This window comes from Plectrocnemia conspersa, unplaced genomic scaffold (assembly GCF_051122295.1).
Source record: "Plectrocnemia conspersa isolate PC_06_02 unplaced genomic scaffold, ASM5112229v1 ptg000008l, whole genome shotgun sequence".
In the NCBI taxonomy this organism is placed as follows: Eukaryota; Metazoa; Arthropoda; class Insecta; order Trichoptera; family Polycentropodidae; genus Plectrocnemia; species Plectrocnemia conspersa.
Window position 1 is genome coordinate 26,723,949 of NW_028277172.1, and position 18,416 is coordinate 26,742,364.

The 18,416-nt window shown below is 34.0% G+C and overlaps 2 protein-coding genes across 2 annotated transcripts; one reads left to right on the plus strand and one right to left on the minus strand.

Annotated features, from left to right (window-relative positions):
* Positions 1-1,043: 1,043 nt before the first annotated feature.
* LOC148233588 (actin-binding protein IPP) lies at positions 1,044-10,105 on the plus strand. The gene is made up of 10 exons (XM_088189279.1): positions 1,044-1,458; positions 4,592-4,736; positions 4,801-4,939; positions 4,999-5,164; positions 5,223-5,402; positions 5,462-5,625; positions 5,733-5,868; positions 7,409-7,619; positions 7,678-7,898; positions 9,003-10,105. Exons 1-10 carry the CDS (start codon positions 1,195-1,197, stop codon positions 9,231-9,233), a joined length of 1,857 nt encoding a protein of 618 aa, XP_088045405.1. The 5' UTR covers positions 1,044-1,194; the 3' UTR covers positions 9,234-10,105.
* Positions 10,106-16,501: 6,396 nt separating this feature from the next.
* Rad23 (UV excision repair protein Rad23) lies at positions 16,502-17,818 on the minus strand. The gene has a single exon (XM_088189280.1). The coding sequence runs from the start codon at positions 17,664-17,666 to the stop codon at positions 16,692-16,694; it is 975 nt and encodes a 324-aa protein (XP_088045406.1). The 5' UTR covers positions 17,667-17,818; the 3' UTR covers positions 16,502-16,691.
* Between the last annotated feature and the right edge of the window lie 598 nt (positions 17,819-18,416).

Here is an 18,416-nt window from a genome sequence, read left to right on the forward strand (position 1 = left end):
GCCCGCGGGCTGTCACTTTTTAAACATAACGTTCTAATATTTGACCATAATACTCAATTTTAATTTACAAGTTAAAATTTCACTTTACATCTACTCTTGACATATAAAACATTGTGATATTTTTAATATTTCGATTTCAAAAAAATCATAGTATATCATTGTATAAAATTCAACGGGGGCAAATGACGTCCCTTCATTTTTTACTATTTTTACAAGCTTCTTTTGGAGAACCAGGCCCGAATCAAATTCTTGGCTCGGATCTCGTCACTGCCCATAACATTTTTTACCACCGTAAACAAGCGCGCAGTTCTGCGCCTATATTGTTATTGATAAACTTCCAAAGGTAGGTAATATATTTAGGAAGTTATTTGGAAAATTAATCCGCGTAGAAGGCAAGAGAGAAACCACTGCACTATATAATACAATTAGGTGTTGCATTAAGACATAAATATTATTATCATAATTTGTAATTGAAATATAAAACAACTAGAAAAATTGCAAAACGTTTATAATATATGTATGAATTAACATTAGATACATTATTACATATTATTAATAAAATAACACTTTAAAAACACATGCCATTTAAAGTAAAATCAGACATCCTTGTTCATTTTTTTTATTTGTGGAAAATTTTTTCTTGTTTTGTGTTGCTGTTGGTTTAATCGATAACAAAACTTTAAATTATTTATTCTCTTGCTCGATGATTGAAATATGTTGATTTCTTTTTCCATTGATCCATAAAATATCGGATTTTTTACACTACTCTCTGTGAGACTGAAAGATTTTTCTCTCTAATTGTTAAGCTGATGATAAATTTGTTCAATTTATTCAATAGATTGTATTGAGCGAGGTTACTTAGAATTCTGCTTTTGAAGAATAACTAAAGAAGTCATTATTTGAAATATTTAATTAACGACAACAATGTCTGGCTCATTCGATTATTTAATTTGTTACCCGTTGAAATTTTATAAAAACTTTTCTCCACTAAGGTGATTTTTATCGGTTGTAAATTTGTAAATTTTGTCGAGAGGAAACATTATTTGTAAAAGACAAACGGAACGAGAGTTTTATCCGAGTGGCCACACTGGAGATCATAACAAACGTTCAGCTGGCCCCTCCCCGCGTTTGACAGCTCTTCGGTACACATGTCTTTACGAGTATTCGTCCGTTGACGAGCGAGAGCCGGCGAGGATGTCCATCTTGAGCCCCATGATCCCCAAGTCGCTGTCCGTCCCCGTGTCCGGCTCCGGCTCCGGCTCCGGCTCCGGCTCCGTCACCGTCACCGTCTCCGGCTCGCTCAACGGCAACATCATCACCTCCATGCAGCCGACCAAAGACACGAGACCCTACATGTGCAAGAACTACGCGCATCGCGTCATCTCCAACCTGAACGCGCTCCGGAAGAACTCTCAGTTCTGCGACGTCGAACTGGTATCCGGCGACGCCGTCGTCAAGGTTCAAAATTATTCAGATAATTTGCATTTTAGCTCCATGTTTTAACATAAGTTGACTCTTTTGTCCTTCTAGAGCGTTCAAATAAAAACTTTGAAAAATACATGAATCTTAATGAAATCTAAATATTAAAAAAACAAAGTATTAGTTCATTAATTTTAATTTAGAACAAAACTACAGTTGAATTAGCAATTTTATTCATATATATAAAACCAAATATTTATTGGTGATTTTCATTTAGTTTCAATTATGTTTAAAATATAGTTTATCCTAAAACTTCATTTGCTGTTCAACATCAAGGATTCGTTTTTCCATCAATACAAATTCATTGATTTTTCGCAATAAACAAAATTTCACTCTAATGTATTATTAGATAAAATGGTGGCAATTTAGTTTAAAGTAAATCTGATAAGATACGAATTTATTATATCATAAGAATCAACTTTTATCTACATCAGCAGTCAATAGTAAAAAGTCTTATCTTTAATTTATTTATTATAACATAAGCGATTTGATTTACTATTTGATAGATGATGGAATTTAAAGTGATACTACATGCATTTATATATACATGAAAAAGAGTTTAATGGAAAATAAATTAAAATTACAATGAAATAGTAAATATAAGGAAAGTTAATTTTACACGAAAAAAAACTAATCTTAATAATCACAAAGAACACAATTTAATCAATGTTTAGTAGAATATTTACTATGTCTTGTATTTGAAATTTAACTTTTTCAATTTCCCACCCTCGCGTTCTTTTCTGAATTAGTAATATTTTTTTCAAAGTATTTCATTTATAAGTTACTGTATAATCCGTTAAAGTTGAATAAAAAATCTAACCAAATGAATGTTCTAAATATAATTATAGTATTATTATACTAAGCCAACTCTACTCTCTCAGGGGAAAATATGCGGACGAAGAAGTACAGATAAATGTCGCATCTCGCACTTGGATATTACACTGTTTTAAAAATATAAAATATGGACTTCTGATATAAGAGTATTGGTTAAAGTGTATTCAAACCAAATTTTGGTCAATAGAAGAACGCAAAAACAATGATCACTTCTCAGAAGTCAAAAATTAACATCAAAAGCAATAAAAACCAACGTTCCAACTGTGATGTCGACACCACGATTTTATTGCTTTTGATGTAGATTTTGATTTTTGCGCTCTCTTATTAGTCAAAATTTGGTTTAGTTATGCTTCGTTCGATTCTCCTTATTGTAAGTCGTAATATTATTATAATTCTTTTAATATGAACGCTAAATAACCGACGTTTCTACTGCAAAGGTGTTGGAACGATTTTACTACTTTTGATGTGGATTTTAAATAGGGACCCCGCTACAAAAATTAATGCCATTAACTGATTAATTTTCATTATTATTATTATTATTCTATTATAAAAAAATTATATTTTCTAGTTAATGTTCTAAAAAAATATATTTTCTTATTTTTTGGTAGAATATTTATTATTTACTTAAAAAAAGAGAAAAAAATAATATCGATTTTTTGAACAACTTTTGAAAAATATTTCAGACAAAATAAAACATTAAGAAAAAGTTAACTGACTGGCCAACTGTGGGCCCTCCTCCCTCCCCTTGTAAAAAGTAGAAAAATGACGTCCTTCTTTTATTCCATGAAACACACAAGTTGTTGCTTTTTATGTGAATTAGTAATGGGACAATTCTAAAAATTTTATCGATTCCGATACAATTTTCGATTCCTATAATGTAAAAATAATTAATATAAAATTTAGTATTCTTACTACTATTACTAAAAATAATGAATTTAAATGAATTATGAATATAACTTTTACTTACAAAAAAGACATTTTTTTATCCAAAATTAATAAAATAAATGTGCATTGAACAAAGTATTATTAATAATAAAACATTTAGTAGAATAATTTTCACAAAAGCTTATAAAATATTAATATTTATTAAAAAAAACTGATGGTAACCTCTTTCCGTTCATGCTCGATTTAACTCGGAAATTTGCATTTTGTGAATTCTTGTAAGAAAATTATCATAGCTTTTTTTTCAAAAATTAAATTTGTATGAATATTTTTAAATGTTTCACAACGGCTGCATTTATCTATATCGCTGCATAGGAAAGGGTGGGTCCGTGCAATAAGTTTTTGAGTCATATTTAAAAAAAGTACTGTGACCGCTAAGTGGTTTAAGGTAAACCAGAGTTTCCCATAGTTTTTTGTGTCAAGCTCCATTTTAATGCCTTAAAAGAACTACTTAGTAATTCATATTGCAGTCCTAAAATTCCTAAATTATAATGTAAAAACATTATTAACTCTCCACTTACAACCGAAAAAATCCAATGAATCATTTTCAGAATCGGAAATTAGATTAAAAATTCTCCGATTCCAATTGTTATTAATCGTCCCATCGCTAATGTGAATATTTATCAGATTTATATTTATGCCATGTGATAATGAATAAGTACACAAGTACGATACCATATCTTAATTAATTACTTGGACTGTTATGTAAATACACAATCATTGGATGTTATTATAATGCTGAAGTGTAATCAAAATCTTTACAAAATGCGTCATAAGCCAAGCTGTATTGATACTTCAGTGTTGAAAATCTATTATACGAACACGAGAAAGCTTTAGTTCAAAGGTGGAATATTATCTGAAATATAAACAAAATACCTGATGTATGCAAAGAACTTTTAAGCAATCACATCCAGTCTTATCGAGTTCACTGTTTCGTAATAAATGAAAATCATGTTACATTTTTATGGGTGCTATTTAACAGAGAATTATTTTAAGAGATATGTGCATTTAAATTAATATTTTGTTCCATGAAAAGCATTGTTTGTACATTTACATATGATTTTTTCTTTGAAAAAGGATTCGTTGCAGAGAGTTATTCATAAGGTGTTCACTGTTTAAACCAATGCTCACTCGCACCTAATCCATCCAACTGCACAAACAATTATTTTATATATTGCTCATTTAAATCGAAATTTAAAACGAATAATTAATTTGTTATTTATTGCAAAACTTACAAAAGATGTCACTATGAACACAATATTCATCTGCAATGGTCGATAGGATGAATATGTTGTATTTAAAACTTAGGCAACCTATTTGTGTAATATTTTTTCAGGCCCACCGTTTAGTGTTGTCTGCGGGCAGTGCTTATTTTTCGGCTATGTTCACCGTCGGCTTATCCGAAGACCAAAAGAGCACCATCACTCTGCCCGCCGTGCCGCCGTCGGCTCTTCCGCTCATCGTAGACTTTATATATACCGGTATTGCTGATTAATCTGCACTCTAATATTCAATACGCTTTACGTTCGTGCACTTTTTATGTAGGACAAGTTGAAATATCGAGAAGTACGGTGCAAGAAGTCTTGGCCGCTGCCGATATGCTTCAGTTGCGCGATTTAGTCGCCGGATGCTGCGAATTCCTCATACGCGAATTGCATCCTTCCAACGCAATCGGAATTTACACGTAAAATAATAAAAATATATTACAAAATCTCTTCGGAAATTACAGTCGATTTGTTACAGATTTGCAGAAGCTCACAATTGCATCGAATTGGCAAAAGCGGCGTTAGAGCACATCCACTGGAACTTTCCTCAAGTGTGCATGGGAGACGAGTTGCTCGAACTGCCTGCTCATCACGTCTCCGTTCTGTTGAGCTCGGATAATCTGAGAGTCGACTCCGAAGCCCAAGTAAAACGTCATAGATATCGATATATGAATATTTTAAAAACTTAACTGTGCCTTGTAGGTTTTAGAAGCGGCCTTACGATGGATAGAATTTCGTCCGTTGGAGAGAAGACGACACGTGTTCGAAGCGTTAGGGGCAGTGCGCCTGTCACTGCTGGGCCCTCAGGCCCTCGATCGTGCCTTAGTCCGATGCCGCGACGCCTCTTTAAAGGTCGCGCTGCGCAACCATCGCACAGACTTGGTAATAGTGAAACTTTATCCGTATTCTACGTTCGCTACATTGCTTTACTCTATCGTCAGATATCTAGAAAGGGAGCTCTGGTCTCTTTGACGGCGACTCCTCGCATCAGAGCGCGTCGTAAAGTGTTACTGATCGGTGGATCGTTACGAGAGCCGCCACATGGAGCGCACAGGGCAGCTGACAACATCCTCAATTCAGTCTTACAGTTCGATTTGGACATATGGTAAATTTATTCATGCTCTTTCTTCGACATACCTCTTATATACTATAACGACTTTCTTTACGTTATCGAATCGTTCGTAACATATTCATGTATGCATTTTTTAATAGGAGATGGAGAGAAGTCTCTCCGATGAGTACGGGGAGAATATTACCGGGAGTTGCTACTCTAGGTGGACTCGTTTACGCAGTCGGTGGAGAACACGGAAGCCAAATACTTGCCGACGGAGAAGTTTATAATCCTGAGGTTTGTTAAAAAAATATATATAAAAACTTGAAGCAATATTTATTTATTTTTTTAATTTACTTAGCCAATATAGCTAATTGTTTATACCTTAAACATATATAATCAAAACGTGTCCCAAATCTGCGAAGACTAGTTTCATATCTCCTGTTTTAGTAGCGCCATCTTTTAATTGTAGCATACGTTTTGTAGGTCTAGATTCTGACATTCACCACTGAAAAAATTTTCACGCTAGCTCTTCTAATTATGAGTTATGTCAAAAGTATGACTACATTTTTGCTGTCGGTCAAAAAATCAACATGGAAAAACGAAAGCATTAAATTTTGTCTTAACCGTTCTAGTTTTATTTTTATTAAATCTTCCACTGTAACCTGACAGACGTAAGCCCAATGTGTTACAATGGGGTAAATCTGTACCATCTGAGTAAATCAATCAGATATAATGAATACCTATAATATTTTTTATTTAATTCTAAAAATAGCTGACATTAGGGTCTTATACTACCAAATATACCGTGTTTATATATGTTATCTTAAATGCAATTTGCAAAAAATATTAGAAAGAAACAATTTGTATACTTGAGAAACACAAGTAGTTGTTTTCTCTCTCAATATACCCGAGTTACTAGTGCTACTCTAAAATCCATGATCCTTTATGAGTGTTTATTTTATTTCAAAATGCGAGACAATGAGACGCTCCTCAACAAAAAAATGCTTTTACATGCTTTCGAAAAACATTCGTGAATAGAATGTTTGTAGCCGTATCTACTATGACCGAATTCGCAGAATTCGTTCGTTGAAAGAAACAAAATGTTGAAAAGGCCCACCCTTTATTATCGTTTAACGCTTATCTCAAAAACAGGTGTGGCAAGTTTTTGTATTTGCTGTTTCTACGCGCATTTTTGGCCAATAAAGCCATCGGAGTGCTCAGCCACCCTCTGTATTCACCTGATTTGACTTTCTGTGCCTTCTGACTATTCTCAAAAATTAAGTTGACACTGAAGGGAAAATGTTTTGACACCATTGATGACGTCCAAAAGGGTTTGACTGAGGGTTTAAAGGCACTTCCGAAAAATTTCTACAAAAGATGTTTCGAAATTTTCTATGATTGTTTCCAGCGCTGTATTGACTCAGAAGGGGTGTATTTTGAATAAATTAATATAATATTTCAGAATAACAAATATCTTCTATTTGTTATATGATCAGTACTCGCAGATTTGGGACTTATCTCTATTTCTAATATTAAATCTATGTACATTTTTATTTTTTATTAAATAGTTATTAAAATACTCTGGTAACATTGTCTTCTCTAACTTATATATAAATACTAAAACATTAATCCTCAATATTTCTTGAATATCCAACCATTCCAATTTATCAATCATACTTCTACAAGTAGTAAATATATTTTTCTTAAAACTTCTCTCATTGCCCTATTTTGTAATTTTTGCAACATAGTCTTATCTAATTTATTAAGCATATATTTATAATCTCTGAAATAAGCATAATTTATTTTATATTGACTCAATGAAATACGATTACAGACTGACGCTTGGACTAAATTAGCGCCGATGAGCGTAGCCCGTTGCGAATTCGGTTTGACTGCATGGCGAGGGGCACTTTACGCTCTGGGCGGCTGGGTCGGCGAAGACATAAGCGCCTCCATCGAATGCTACGATCCTGGGACGGCGATTTGGACTAGCGAAGGATCAATGCCAGCGCCCAGATTTAGCATGGGGATCGTCACCTTTGATGGTAATTTGAGCTTAAAGCAACGTCAATAGAATCCCGAACTGATTGTGCGTCTCAACAGGTTTAATATACATGGTCGGAGGGTGCAGCCATGTGGAGAGGCATCTCCGAGAGCTGCTCTGCTACAACCCCGTCACCAGAGAATGGCACAGTCTGGCGCCGATGTCGGAGGCTCGCTCTCAAGCCGGTGTCGCGGTGCTGGATGGATATCTTTACGTGGTGGGAGGAAATAGTAAAACACAAGAGGTGCTGGCGAGCGTCGAACGTTACTCATTCGATGAGGTAATTTTGTTTATGTATTTATTGTATTCATACAACTGGGTAAACACGATCAACAACCACAAAGTAATTAGTAAGACAACAGACTGAAATCATTGATGTTTATTTTATTAATTATAAACTATTATTTTTAATTATTATTAATAGATGTGCATAATGATGCACAACCTAACTCAATTTTATTTTAATTATTCATTCATGAGATTAGAAAAATAGGATTATATCACTGGTCTATTTGGCTTGTTACATGTTGTAACAATTTAATTTTAGATGTTAATTTCAAGATAGTATCATTAGTTTTTTTTTATTGAACATGTTTTGCTGTAAAAGTTATTCAAAAATTGCATTTTTATGAATTCTTATAATAAACTGATATATAGTTAATTTTGGATTTAGTTAAACTGTGGTTTTTGGCTCTATAAATGTGGTTTATAAAGTAAAATAATATTTTTTTAAATACAATTTTTTTGCTATTGTATAGTGATAAACATAAAAAAAGACATTACGCCATTACATATGTATAATAATATTCTCACATAATACATATCATATTGTACAAAAAACTTAACTTAACTACAAGCATTTTAAAACTGGTAGTAAATCAAATTAACTACACAGTGCTTGTTTATCATTTTATAATTATATAATAAATTTACGCATTTAATACCTAAAAAATAGTGGATCATCGCCGAAAAACAGCAGCAAAAACAACTGTAGGGTAACCACAGAACAAAGAATATAATAGTAGCTAACCAAAGAGTGCATAGAAGAGCGACAAGGTGCAGAGTGCAATTTTTGCCGCCCTAGGCGACCACTCGTGGAGTCTGTCTGCCCTAGTCACAATGTCATGATTGTTCAAGGCTAATTATATAAATAAGTTGACATCAGAATACATGTAAAATTATTTATATCAACTTTACAAATATTGTGTAATGCATGAGTTTTGCAAATGACGCATATTTGAGTCAGTTAGGTAATTGTTTATCTCAGAACACTCTTCGCGTGACATGCAATTCTAATACGGTGCTAGGCGCACATCTTCGAATATTATTATTAGATAAATAATGAATATTTTTTCATTTCAAAAATCTGTTATTTTGTTTTCAGAATAAATGGACGATGGTCAGTTGCATGTCGATGGGCCGAGCGAGTCCAGCCGTAGTAGCCGTAGAAGGAAGACTGCTGGTGGCCGGTGGAGATCAGGCATACGAGGCAAGCTTCTACCGAGCTCGCTCCACGGTCGCCTCGGCTGAGATGTATGACCCCATCGCGGACGTTTGGTGCACGGCGCCTCCGTTGCCTGAGAGCAGATCGGAAGCCGGCACGGCCGTGCTCTGACCAATTACGCCCATTCGTTGCTATTAATTTAAAGAATAGATATATATATTTTAAATGTTGTACATATTCTAGACTCCCGTTGATGCGTATGATGAATTTTTCTACAAAGATTTAAGCTTTTCGATGGCGTTGCCTTATCGGAAGTTATGTTAATTTATGGAATATTTTATAGATGTTATTTATCTGATCTGAAACGATCTGCGTAACAGAGAGCGCTCTTGTCCTATTACCAATTTACGTGCCTGCTCTTATACTCAAATCGTACCGTACGCGGGTTTCGAATATACAGTCAAATCCTGAAGCGCGCGTCTTTTGCGCGCACGTGATATGATACGTTTTCCAATCTTAGTGTGACTCGAGGTCAACAATCCTTATCGTCGTGTTAATGTATACGTTTACATAGTTTAATAATAAAATATCTGCTTTCATCGATAACGTCCCGTAATTATGTATGTACCGAGTTGTAGCGAATACGTTCTTATATACGATAATCCGTCCGTCGCGTAAACTGTCATTATATTGCAAAATAATTAGTTATGTTTCTCTATTTTCACTTTTTATACGAATAGGCGGTGGTGTCATTCCAATTCTGAAGTAAACTTTACAGATATGAGCATAAATTGCCAACCTTTTAAACTGTGTTAAATCATATTCCACTAATTTTATTAAACAAATCAATATTAGCCAACTAATTAAAGCTAATGTCCATTTGAAGTTGACGGAAATTTTGTGAATTGAGGCTATTTCTTTCACGATGCATTCGACTGCTGCACTGGAATCTAATGCCACTTGTACACTTGCTGGAGTGACAGACATGCATCACCATACTAAACTTCTATTCGTTAATGAATTTCATTTAATTAAAAAATAAATTAATATTGTAGAGATCAATAGAAAAATTATTTGAAAGTGAAGGCAAATTATTTTTTTTAAAATCAGTATGACGCCACTAAAAATATGCCAATATCAAGCAGGACTAATCAAAGAAAGTAGAGAGTTTCCTTTAATTATTTACCGTAACTGGTCCAATTACTATAATTAGATTATGTGACTAATTTATTTCAAATCATATTTGTCTTTCTATCTAAAACAGCGGTTCATAAAGTCGTGGATCTTGAATAGTTTTCTTTAGTCTTCGATCTGTAGTTCTTCTGTATGCGCTTTAGATATTGACGGTAGAGATAGATGAGGATAGAAAGTGTCTAAAAATTGATTGTTGTATCTGTATGGTATTTCGCCTGCGGGCTTGAACGAAGTGTTGCCGTAAAGTTTGACTTGGTCAATATTTTTTCATGACTTGAATGATCATTGGCAAAGAAGGTTTATAAATGGGAACCTCCGACTGCACATATATCAAAAACTAAATTACGGTGGTACACAACAAACCACATTTGCCCAAATTAGGTTTAGTTATTAAATAATCTAAAGCTTTGTTTAGTTTTAACGCGTCTGGTCGCTCTGGTTAAACCATTAATTGTCTTTATCTATTTATTATAAATGTATATTAGTTAGAATTTATTAATTATCATTTAAACATTTTACTTTGTAATATGACTTTCTTATCTTAAATTAATACTTTTTAATTAAATATAAAGCTAAAAGTCACATATTATAAAATAATAATTACACAACGTTCATTCCAGTGCGTAGATCGTATGACTTTTAGCTTTATTTCTTAACCCTTCCGCTGCCGAGGCTTTTGGGATCACTATATTGACGTATTACATAATCATACAAACTTATCTGATTCTTTCTTCTAAGATGTGTTGAATCCGTGTTACAAGATTTCGGCAACTAAAGGGTTAATTGAGGATTGCTTTGTAGAGCAATCTTCGATAATGAGCTTTGTTGTGTATATAAATATAATAAATGTATGTTATTTTTACAATGAAATTACTGTACAAAATTTTTGCCACAAAAATTTGTTTTTTAACACTTGCTTTGACAAAGTACTTGAAATTTATTTTTAATTGCATCTTTATTGCTTATTATATATACGCAGTACATTTTAAAATTATTTATAGCTCAGGGCTATTAATTATAATTTTACATTATTATGCTGTGATTGAATTTGATTTTATTTTATGCGAAATTATATGATTTCACTTGCGTCACAATTAACCATAATATTAACTAACAATAATTATATTTTGTGGAAAATACCGAGGGTTTTTACACAGATCTTTCTTCTTTAAAAACTCTAAATTTAGAACAGAGGTTCTGTAATTTATAAATGATAAAACTCAAAACCAAATTATGCAGTGTTAACCGATATACTTAATTTTTTTGAAGAATGCTATATGATATAATGTAAAATATATTCTTCCACCAAAGTTTTTCCTAATATCGATTAAAAATATTTGGTGTATTATATTTTTATTAGAATCTATTACTATTTGTCTCTCATTTTTATCTTTTTAAATTATCGTATAATCTCGAAAAATTTTTTACTACTTTGAACTAATTGAAACACTATCATTGAAATGTAATTATTAATATTTTTTAATATTATCTCAAAGCAAAAATGTTTAAAAGCAACGTATTTTGCTGACATTTTTCATAAATATAAACAAAGATTTATATTTAAAAACTACAAAATCAGCGTGCAAGATCGTTGTAGTGATATCATTAACATATTTATTGCTTAGTGTTGAATTGATATGTTTATATTTTTTTGTAAGAATCAGCTAAAATCTAATTGTAGCTTTATTTAACGCGAATTACAAAACCTGATAGAGGTGCTCAATTTTTTATATATATATATGAATTTAATTAAAATTTTGTCTTTGCGCTTGTAATGTAATTGCTCAATTTTCTAATTTCGCACGATCGTTTAACGATGCGTCCCCGATACATTTATAAGTTCGGTAAATAGATGATTTGCATTATTTTCAATTGCCACTTCCGGTCGACGTGATGCAAATAGCGACGGTTTAATAGTTTCGATTGCGGAATTTTGTCTTGACGTGCGGTAAAACTATTTTTGTATTGTACGTGAAAGAATAAAGATATTGTATTAAAAAAGTCTTTAATTTTGCCAACTGACTCGTTTCGAGTCGACCTTGAAATATGCATCGAAACTCGCATAGGCAACCCACGCGGTTCTAAAATACAATAATGTACGACTCGACCTTCGTATGTTCAAAACAAAGAGTGAATCAATGTCACAAAACGGAATAACCGTTGCAAAATAAAATTTGATAAAAACGAAAATAGAGTGAATTCAATTGCAATTGAGCTTTGATTATAATTATAAAAATAATTGTTGAAAAAGTGGATTCTATAGACAACAGTTATAACCAGTGGAAGCATCGCTTCCTAATTTTATTTATTTAATTTAAAGAATATAAAAAAGTGAGTTAACACTGTGTATTCTATACAACAGTAGTTCGAATTTAGTAAATAGTATATTTCTTAATCAAACTTTAATATTTATGTACATGCAAGACTAGATATTAATATACCAAAGCTCAATTTGTATGTAGTTTTTATTTAACAGCTACTATGTCCATTGCAATGATGCTATGTTAAAGTCATTTTTCGAATGGAACATACAATTCACCAAATAAGATAACAGCGGATAAGAAAATTTTATTGAATCGACTTTTTAACAAGTTTAATGCAGATTAAAAAGATAGAAATGATCATTCTTAAAATCCATAATTTAAAAATATATTATGCAATAAGTTAGGTTGGGTTTTATCAATTACAAAATATGCATACTGATTTTTTAAAAATGACAATTTTAAACTAATCTGAATTAAACTAGTATAATGTTTTGCTATATAAATACATTTTAAAATTTAAACAGATTAGGTGCGAACGAATGGCAGTGAGTGAGCGTTGTTCAGAATAGTGAACACCCCATGAATAACTTTCTGCAGCAAAACTACTTAAAAAAATGCTGCATATAAATAAATAAATATTTTTTTAAATAAATCTGCCTCCCGATAATAGGAAAGTACATTTTTTCCTTATGTTCAAGTTTTAACTAAATTATCAATTCTGTTATACATTTATAAGTATAACAATTACAACACATTTATCATTATGTATATTGTAGTGATGCATATGATTTATTTCTGTCATATATATCTGTAATACAGTCACGTGGTGTTGATAAAGATTTTCTAATTTTTATGAATAAGCAATCTATTTTTAATAAAAATTAAGCGAAACAAATTTTTAATATTTTGAAGGAAAAATATTGGAATTCATTTTGTTCATTATAAACAAAAATAAAAGCACAGCGGCATTCTGCCTATATCGTAAAGCAGAAAAATTTGACGATAAAGATGAATGTAGGGATAAATTATTTATAATTTAAGGAATATCATGTTATAAATCAAAAATTTATTAGAGAACTGAAAATGAAGCCACAAAACGTTTTCCATATGAACCTGACCTCGGTGCGAGCAGCAACGTGGTTGTGAAACCGGTATGCAAAATCCTGCAAAATTATTAATACAAATTATAACACTTGGATCACAGTAATGAGTTATTTAGCAAAAAGAGGTATACATTCTATGGGAATAGTGGTGCGAAATATAATTATTTTGTGAAAATTTCCTACAGAATCTGAAGCCAGCATGTTAGAGAGAAGAATATCGAGTGAATTTGAAGGAATACATCTCACTTATGTATATTAAAAAGACAATAAAATGGTGATATTCTTGTCATCACTTATAGGTACAGAACCACTTGACGAAGAAAAAAATAAAAAATTGAATACCATCTAGTAAAATAACATAATAAAGTAGATTTGCTTGACATCATAATATGACGATACAGAATAACGATAAGGATCAGAAAATGGTATACGAGGCTGTTCTATCATACATTAGTTACATCGAATATGCAATACAGATGTTTTGACAATGAAATTGGTTGATTTTCGGATTAACTTAACGTACGCACTAGCGTACGTTATGCAATATAAAAATATCAACATCAGCAAAACGAGGAAGATTTTCAACTATCCAACGTATGATTGATATCAAAAGAATAAAACCATATGTGGCACCATTACTTACCCAAGATAATAAAAAAAATCATCTTCAAACTTGAAATGAAACAAATTTCCTAATTGCAAAGCCTAAGCAAACGTATATAAAAAATGTAATACAGCATTGTTTCAATAAGGACAAAATCTGCTTCAAAAAATTCCATACAATGCAATAAAATTTAATTAAAAAAATAATCTTATTATGCACAAGTCATTCGCTAACAATGTAATATAATCAAGATCAAAACAATAACAAAATTGCGACAATAAATAGCCAGTGATTCTAAACTGAAAACTGTTTAATAACATAATGTATATATCGACGCATCAATGATTTTCTATTAATATATTGGTGTTTATAATAGTAAACAAATAGAAGAGCTCCGCGATATCGTAGAGTATTTATAGCCCTGTAGACCAATATGAAGAAAAAATAATCGCTCAGGAAACTGAATGGATAGTAGAGAAAAATAAAAATATAAAACTATCAGAAACACATGAAAAAATGTAAGAATTGTGACATGGAACACTAACGGTTTACTGAACAGAAGGGAAGAACTACAAACTTTTTAGATATCCAAAAAAAATTATATATCACTCATTTCAGAGACACATTTTCAAATCAATCTATATAATATATTATACATTACATCCGCAAAATGAAGTAAGAGTAAGTAGTGCTATCACAATCAAACAGTATTGACCATTATGAAGAACAGCAAATACAAACGGACGAAATTTGATTAACAACAAAATATACTAATTGGAGCTGTATATTGCCCGCTAATGCGCAATTAAAAAAAATTTGAACCTTCTAAAGCATCTTAATGAAAGATACATAGGAATTTTAATGCCAAACATAGACTGGGAATCAAGATTAACTATTACAAAAGCAAAGAACTTAGAAATGCAATAAGGTAATTAAATAGTAAGTTCTGAACATTCAGCAGTGATTTTGATATTAAGTGAAGGAATAATTAAGAACGAAATTACACCAACTAAACGACAGAATATGAAAGCTGAGCATAACTGAAAAACAACATTAAGTTGAACGTAAAATTAAAACCAAAACCTGAACACTAATTTAAGGACATACAAAATGCAGCTTGGAACAATATTAAAGAACTCACTAGGGCTTCCGATCTGGGTAGAACCAGAACCTGCATGTTTTTGAACAAACCGAAATCCCTGTTATTTTTAACGGGTACCCGGTCATTTGAATTTCTCCATATGAAATATATATCTCGCACAATTTTTCAAAATCCAAAATTATCGGGATATTCTTATTTCACAAAACCCATTTAGAGATTAATCAAATGATATTCAGTGCTTCCAAAAAGTCCACAGAATTCATAGCTGCATTCAGACCAGGTAGTGATAGCCGTGTATCGAAAAGGGACAGGGAGTCCCTATTTAAGTCTGAACGTATTGTTTCACAATGTAAGTTTTATGACGATTTTAAGCGAACCCATTTCGTTTCGGCATCTTCAGGTTAACAAAAACATCTAAATGCGAGTATTTGTTTACTGGATTAATTTAACAATGGGTCAAGGGTTCAACAACGGCATACAATTCTGCGAGCTTTTGCTTGTAATTTAGAATTTGATTAGGAAATTAATATCTATTATTGTTTTATAAGTAACAAAAAATATTTATTCTTCACTTTTGCAAACATGATGAGCAAATTCTGCACATACAATTAAGTGGTTCATAAATAGAAGATTATAAAATTTGATGATGCTTTCAAGTTTATGATCCACGAGAGTTGACAATGATCGGCACTTGGTAAAGTTTCTGTTAATTCTTTGACTCATAGTAGAAACACATTTTTGTTGTTTCGATTAGATTAAAATGTAAGTCTGTAAAAACTAAGCCTGGATAATAAAAGTAAGCGAGGAGAAAAAAAAATTTGGTTCAGTTTGGGTTTCAAAGTTTACATTTAATGCTCGTTCAGGTGCATCGCATTACTGATTTAATAGAGAAGAAAAAGATTATTTAGAATTAAGAGAAAGAGCGAATACTACTGAAAAACTTGAACCAGCCGCGGAAAGCAAAAAATGTAAAATAAAGTTGAACGAATTAAAATGAACATATAAAAAAGGTAAACTTGAAATAAAATATAAAGCTCTAAACTATCAATTTACAATAAAATCCTGAAAAGTAATTACAAAACGAAGCTCCTTTGCATAAAGTGAATTTCGAATGAACATTTTATAAACGAATACATCAGGGGATGGGCGCGTGTGTGTATACAAGAAACGAGTTGGTATATCAGATATTTTATTTCCAATTAAAATTGTTTGTGATAAAAATATGAAATTACGCCAATTTTGTTTGGAAGCGTGTCACTTTGACTTTACATACGGGAACGAATAAATACGTAAACGAGAGAAAAGCTGACGCGCACGTATATATATATATTTGTATATGTATGTACACGGGATGCTTTAGGGCTAGTCGTCAAAGTTCTGAGAGAGCAGAAAGTTAGCGGCTAGGTTTTCGTTCTTCTCGCAGGCGAAGTACGCCTGGACGACCATGTGTTCGGGGAAGCCCAGCGCTTTCAGGCGGTCTATCGCTTCCTTGTCTTCGGTGGAGATTTGCAGCGCGGGCGCGTGAGACGGGGCCTCGGGGGAGGCGGGCGCGACGGCGGCTGGCGCCGATCCCGCCGCCGGCTCGTTGAGCATCCGCACGAAGGCGGCCTGGTGCTGCGATATGGCCTGCAACAGCGCCGGATTCGTCTGGCCGATCTGCTGCAGGATCGAGTTGAGGAGGGAGGGGTCCTGCTGAATGACGTTGCGCATCTGCTGGAACTGGGGCTGGTCGCGCAGGAACGCCAGCGGCTCGTCGTCCGTCGGCGCCTCGCGCTCGCCCTCCGCCCGGTCGAACGCCAAGTCTTCGGGGATGCCCGTGATCAGGTACTCGACCGCCCGCTCCTGGTTGTCGAAGGACGCGCGCAGCGCCTGCTCCACTCGAGTCCGCGCGTACCCCATGTCCATGATGCTGCGCACGAGCCGCTCGCGCTCGCCGTCCGCCTCGACTTCGACGGCGGGCGTAGCGGGGGCGGGGGCGGGTGCGGGCGCAGGGGTCGGCGTCGGGGGGGCCGGGGCGGGAGCGGCGGTCGGCGCCGGGGCCGGGGCGACCGCCGAAGTCTCGGCCGCCGCCGCCGCCGCCGCCGCCGCCGCCGTCGTCGCGTCGCCCTTCGGCTTCGTCACCATCACCACGATGAACTTCTTCTCGTCGATGTCGTAGCTGTCGACGGGGTTGTCGTCGGTGAGGATCTTGCCGGCGTAGATGAGCCGCTGGTTGTCGGCGGGGTACTCCTTGCCCTTCTCGGTCTCGATCTTGCGCTTGAGCGCCCTCACCGTTTCGGCGCCGTCGATCTCGATCTGGAAGGTCTGCTGCTGCAGGTTCTTGAACGTGATGAGCATCTCGGCGGTGCGGCTAAGGCGCGAGGCCTCCGACTTGGACTCTGACTCGACAGAACCGCCGCGACATAACCTCGAGCAGAGGCGGCGCGCCGACGACGACCGAGGACGCGCTGACGAGCGCCGCGCCTTTTCGCCCCGGCCTAAATTAATCGACAACAAACAAATTCTCTCCATAAAATATAATAAAACTACTTTGTATGAATCGACTTTTATTATACTGGCCATATTATTAAACCCAATTCAAATTTTATATTATTTTTAAGACAGAAACTTGTTTTTTGCTTATTTTTAATAGCATCACTTGTTGAAAAAACTAAATAAAATTTGGTATATCTTCCTTTTGCTTTATTAAGTGCTTCAATTCGCCTAGGCATGCTTTCTATACGCTTTTTAATTGTTTCTTGAAAGCTCCAATTATGACTCCATTCATAAATCACCTGTACACGGGTTGTCAAGAAAATGGGGTTGAAGATCAATGAAACAAAAACAAAATATTCTGAAAATGTCAAAATGAACGAGTACATTTTTGAGTGTGTTAACAGCTACAAACGATGTGAGCAAGGAGATCAAGAGACGAGCAGTGTCAGCAAATAAATACTATTTCAGCCTAATAAAACAAATCAAATCGCGGACATTATCTCGTCGTACAAAAATATTGCTCTACAAAATGCGAATCTGACCAGTTCTGACGTATAGTTCAGAGACGTATAGTTATATACGAGAACTCTATCGGGAGCTCTACAACCTCTT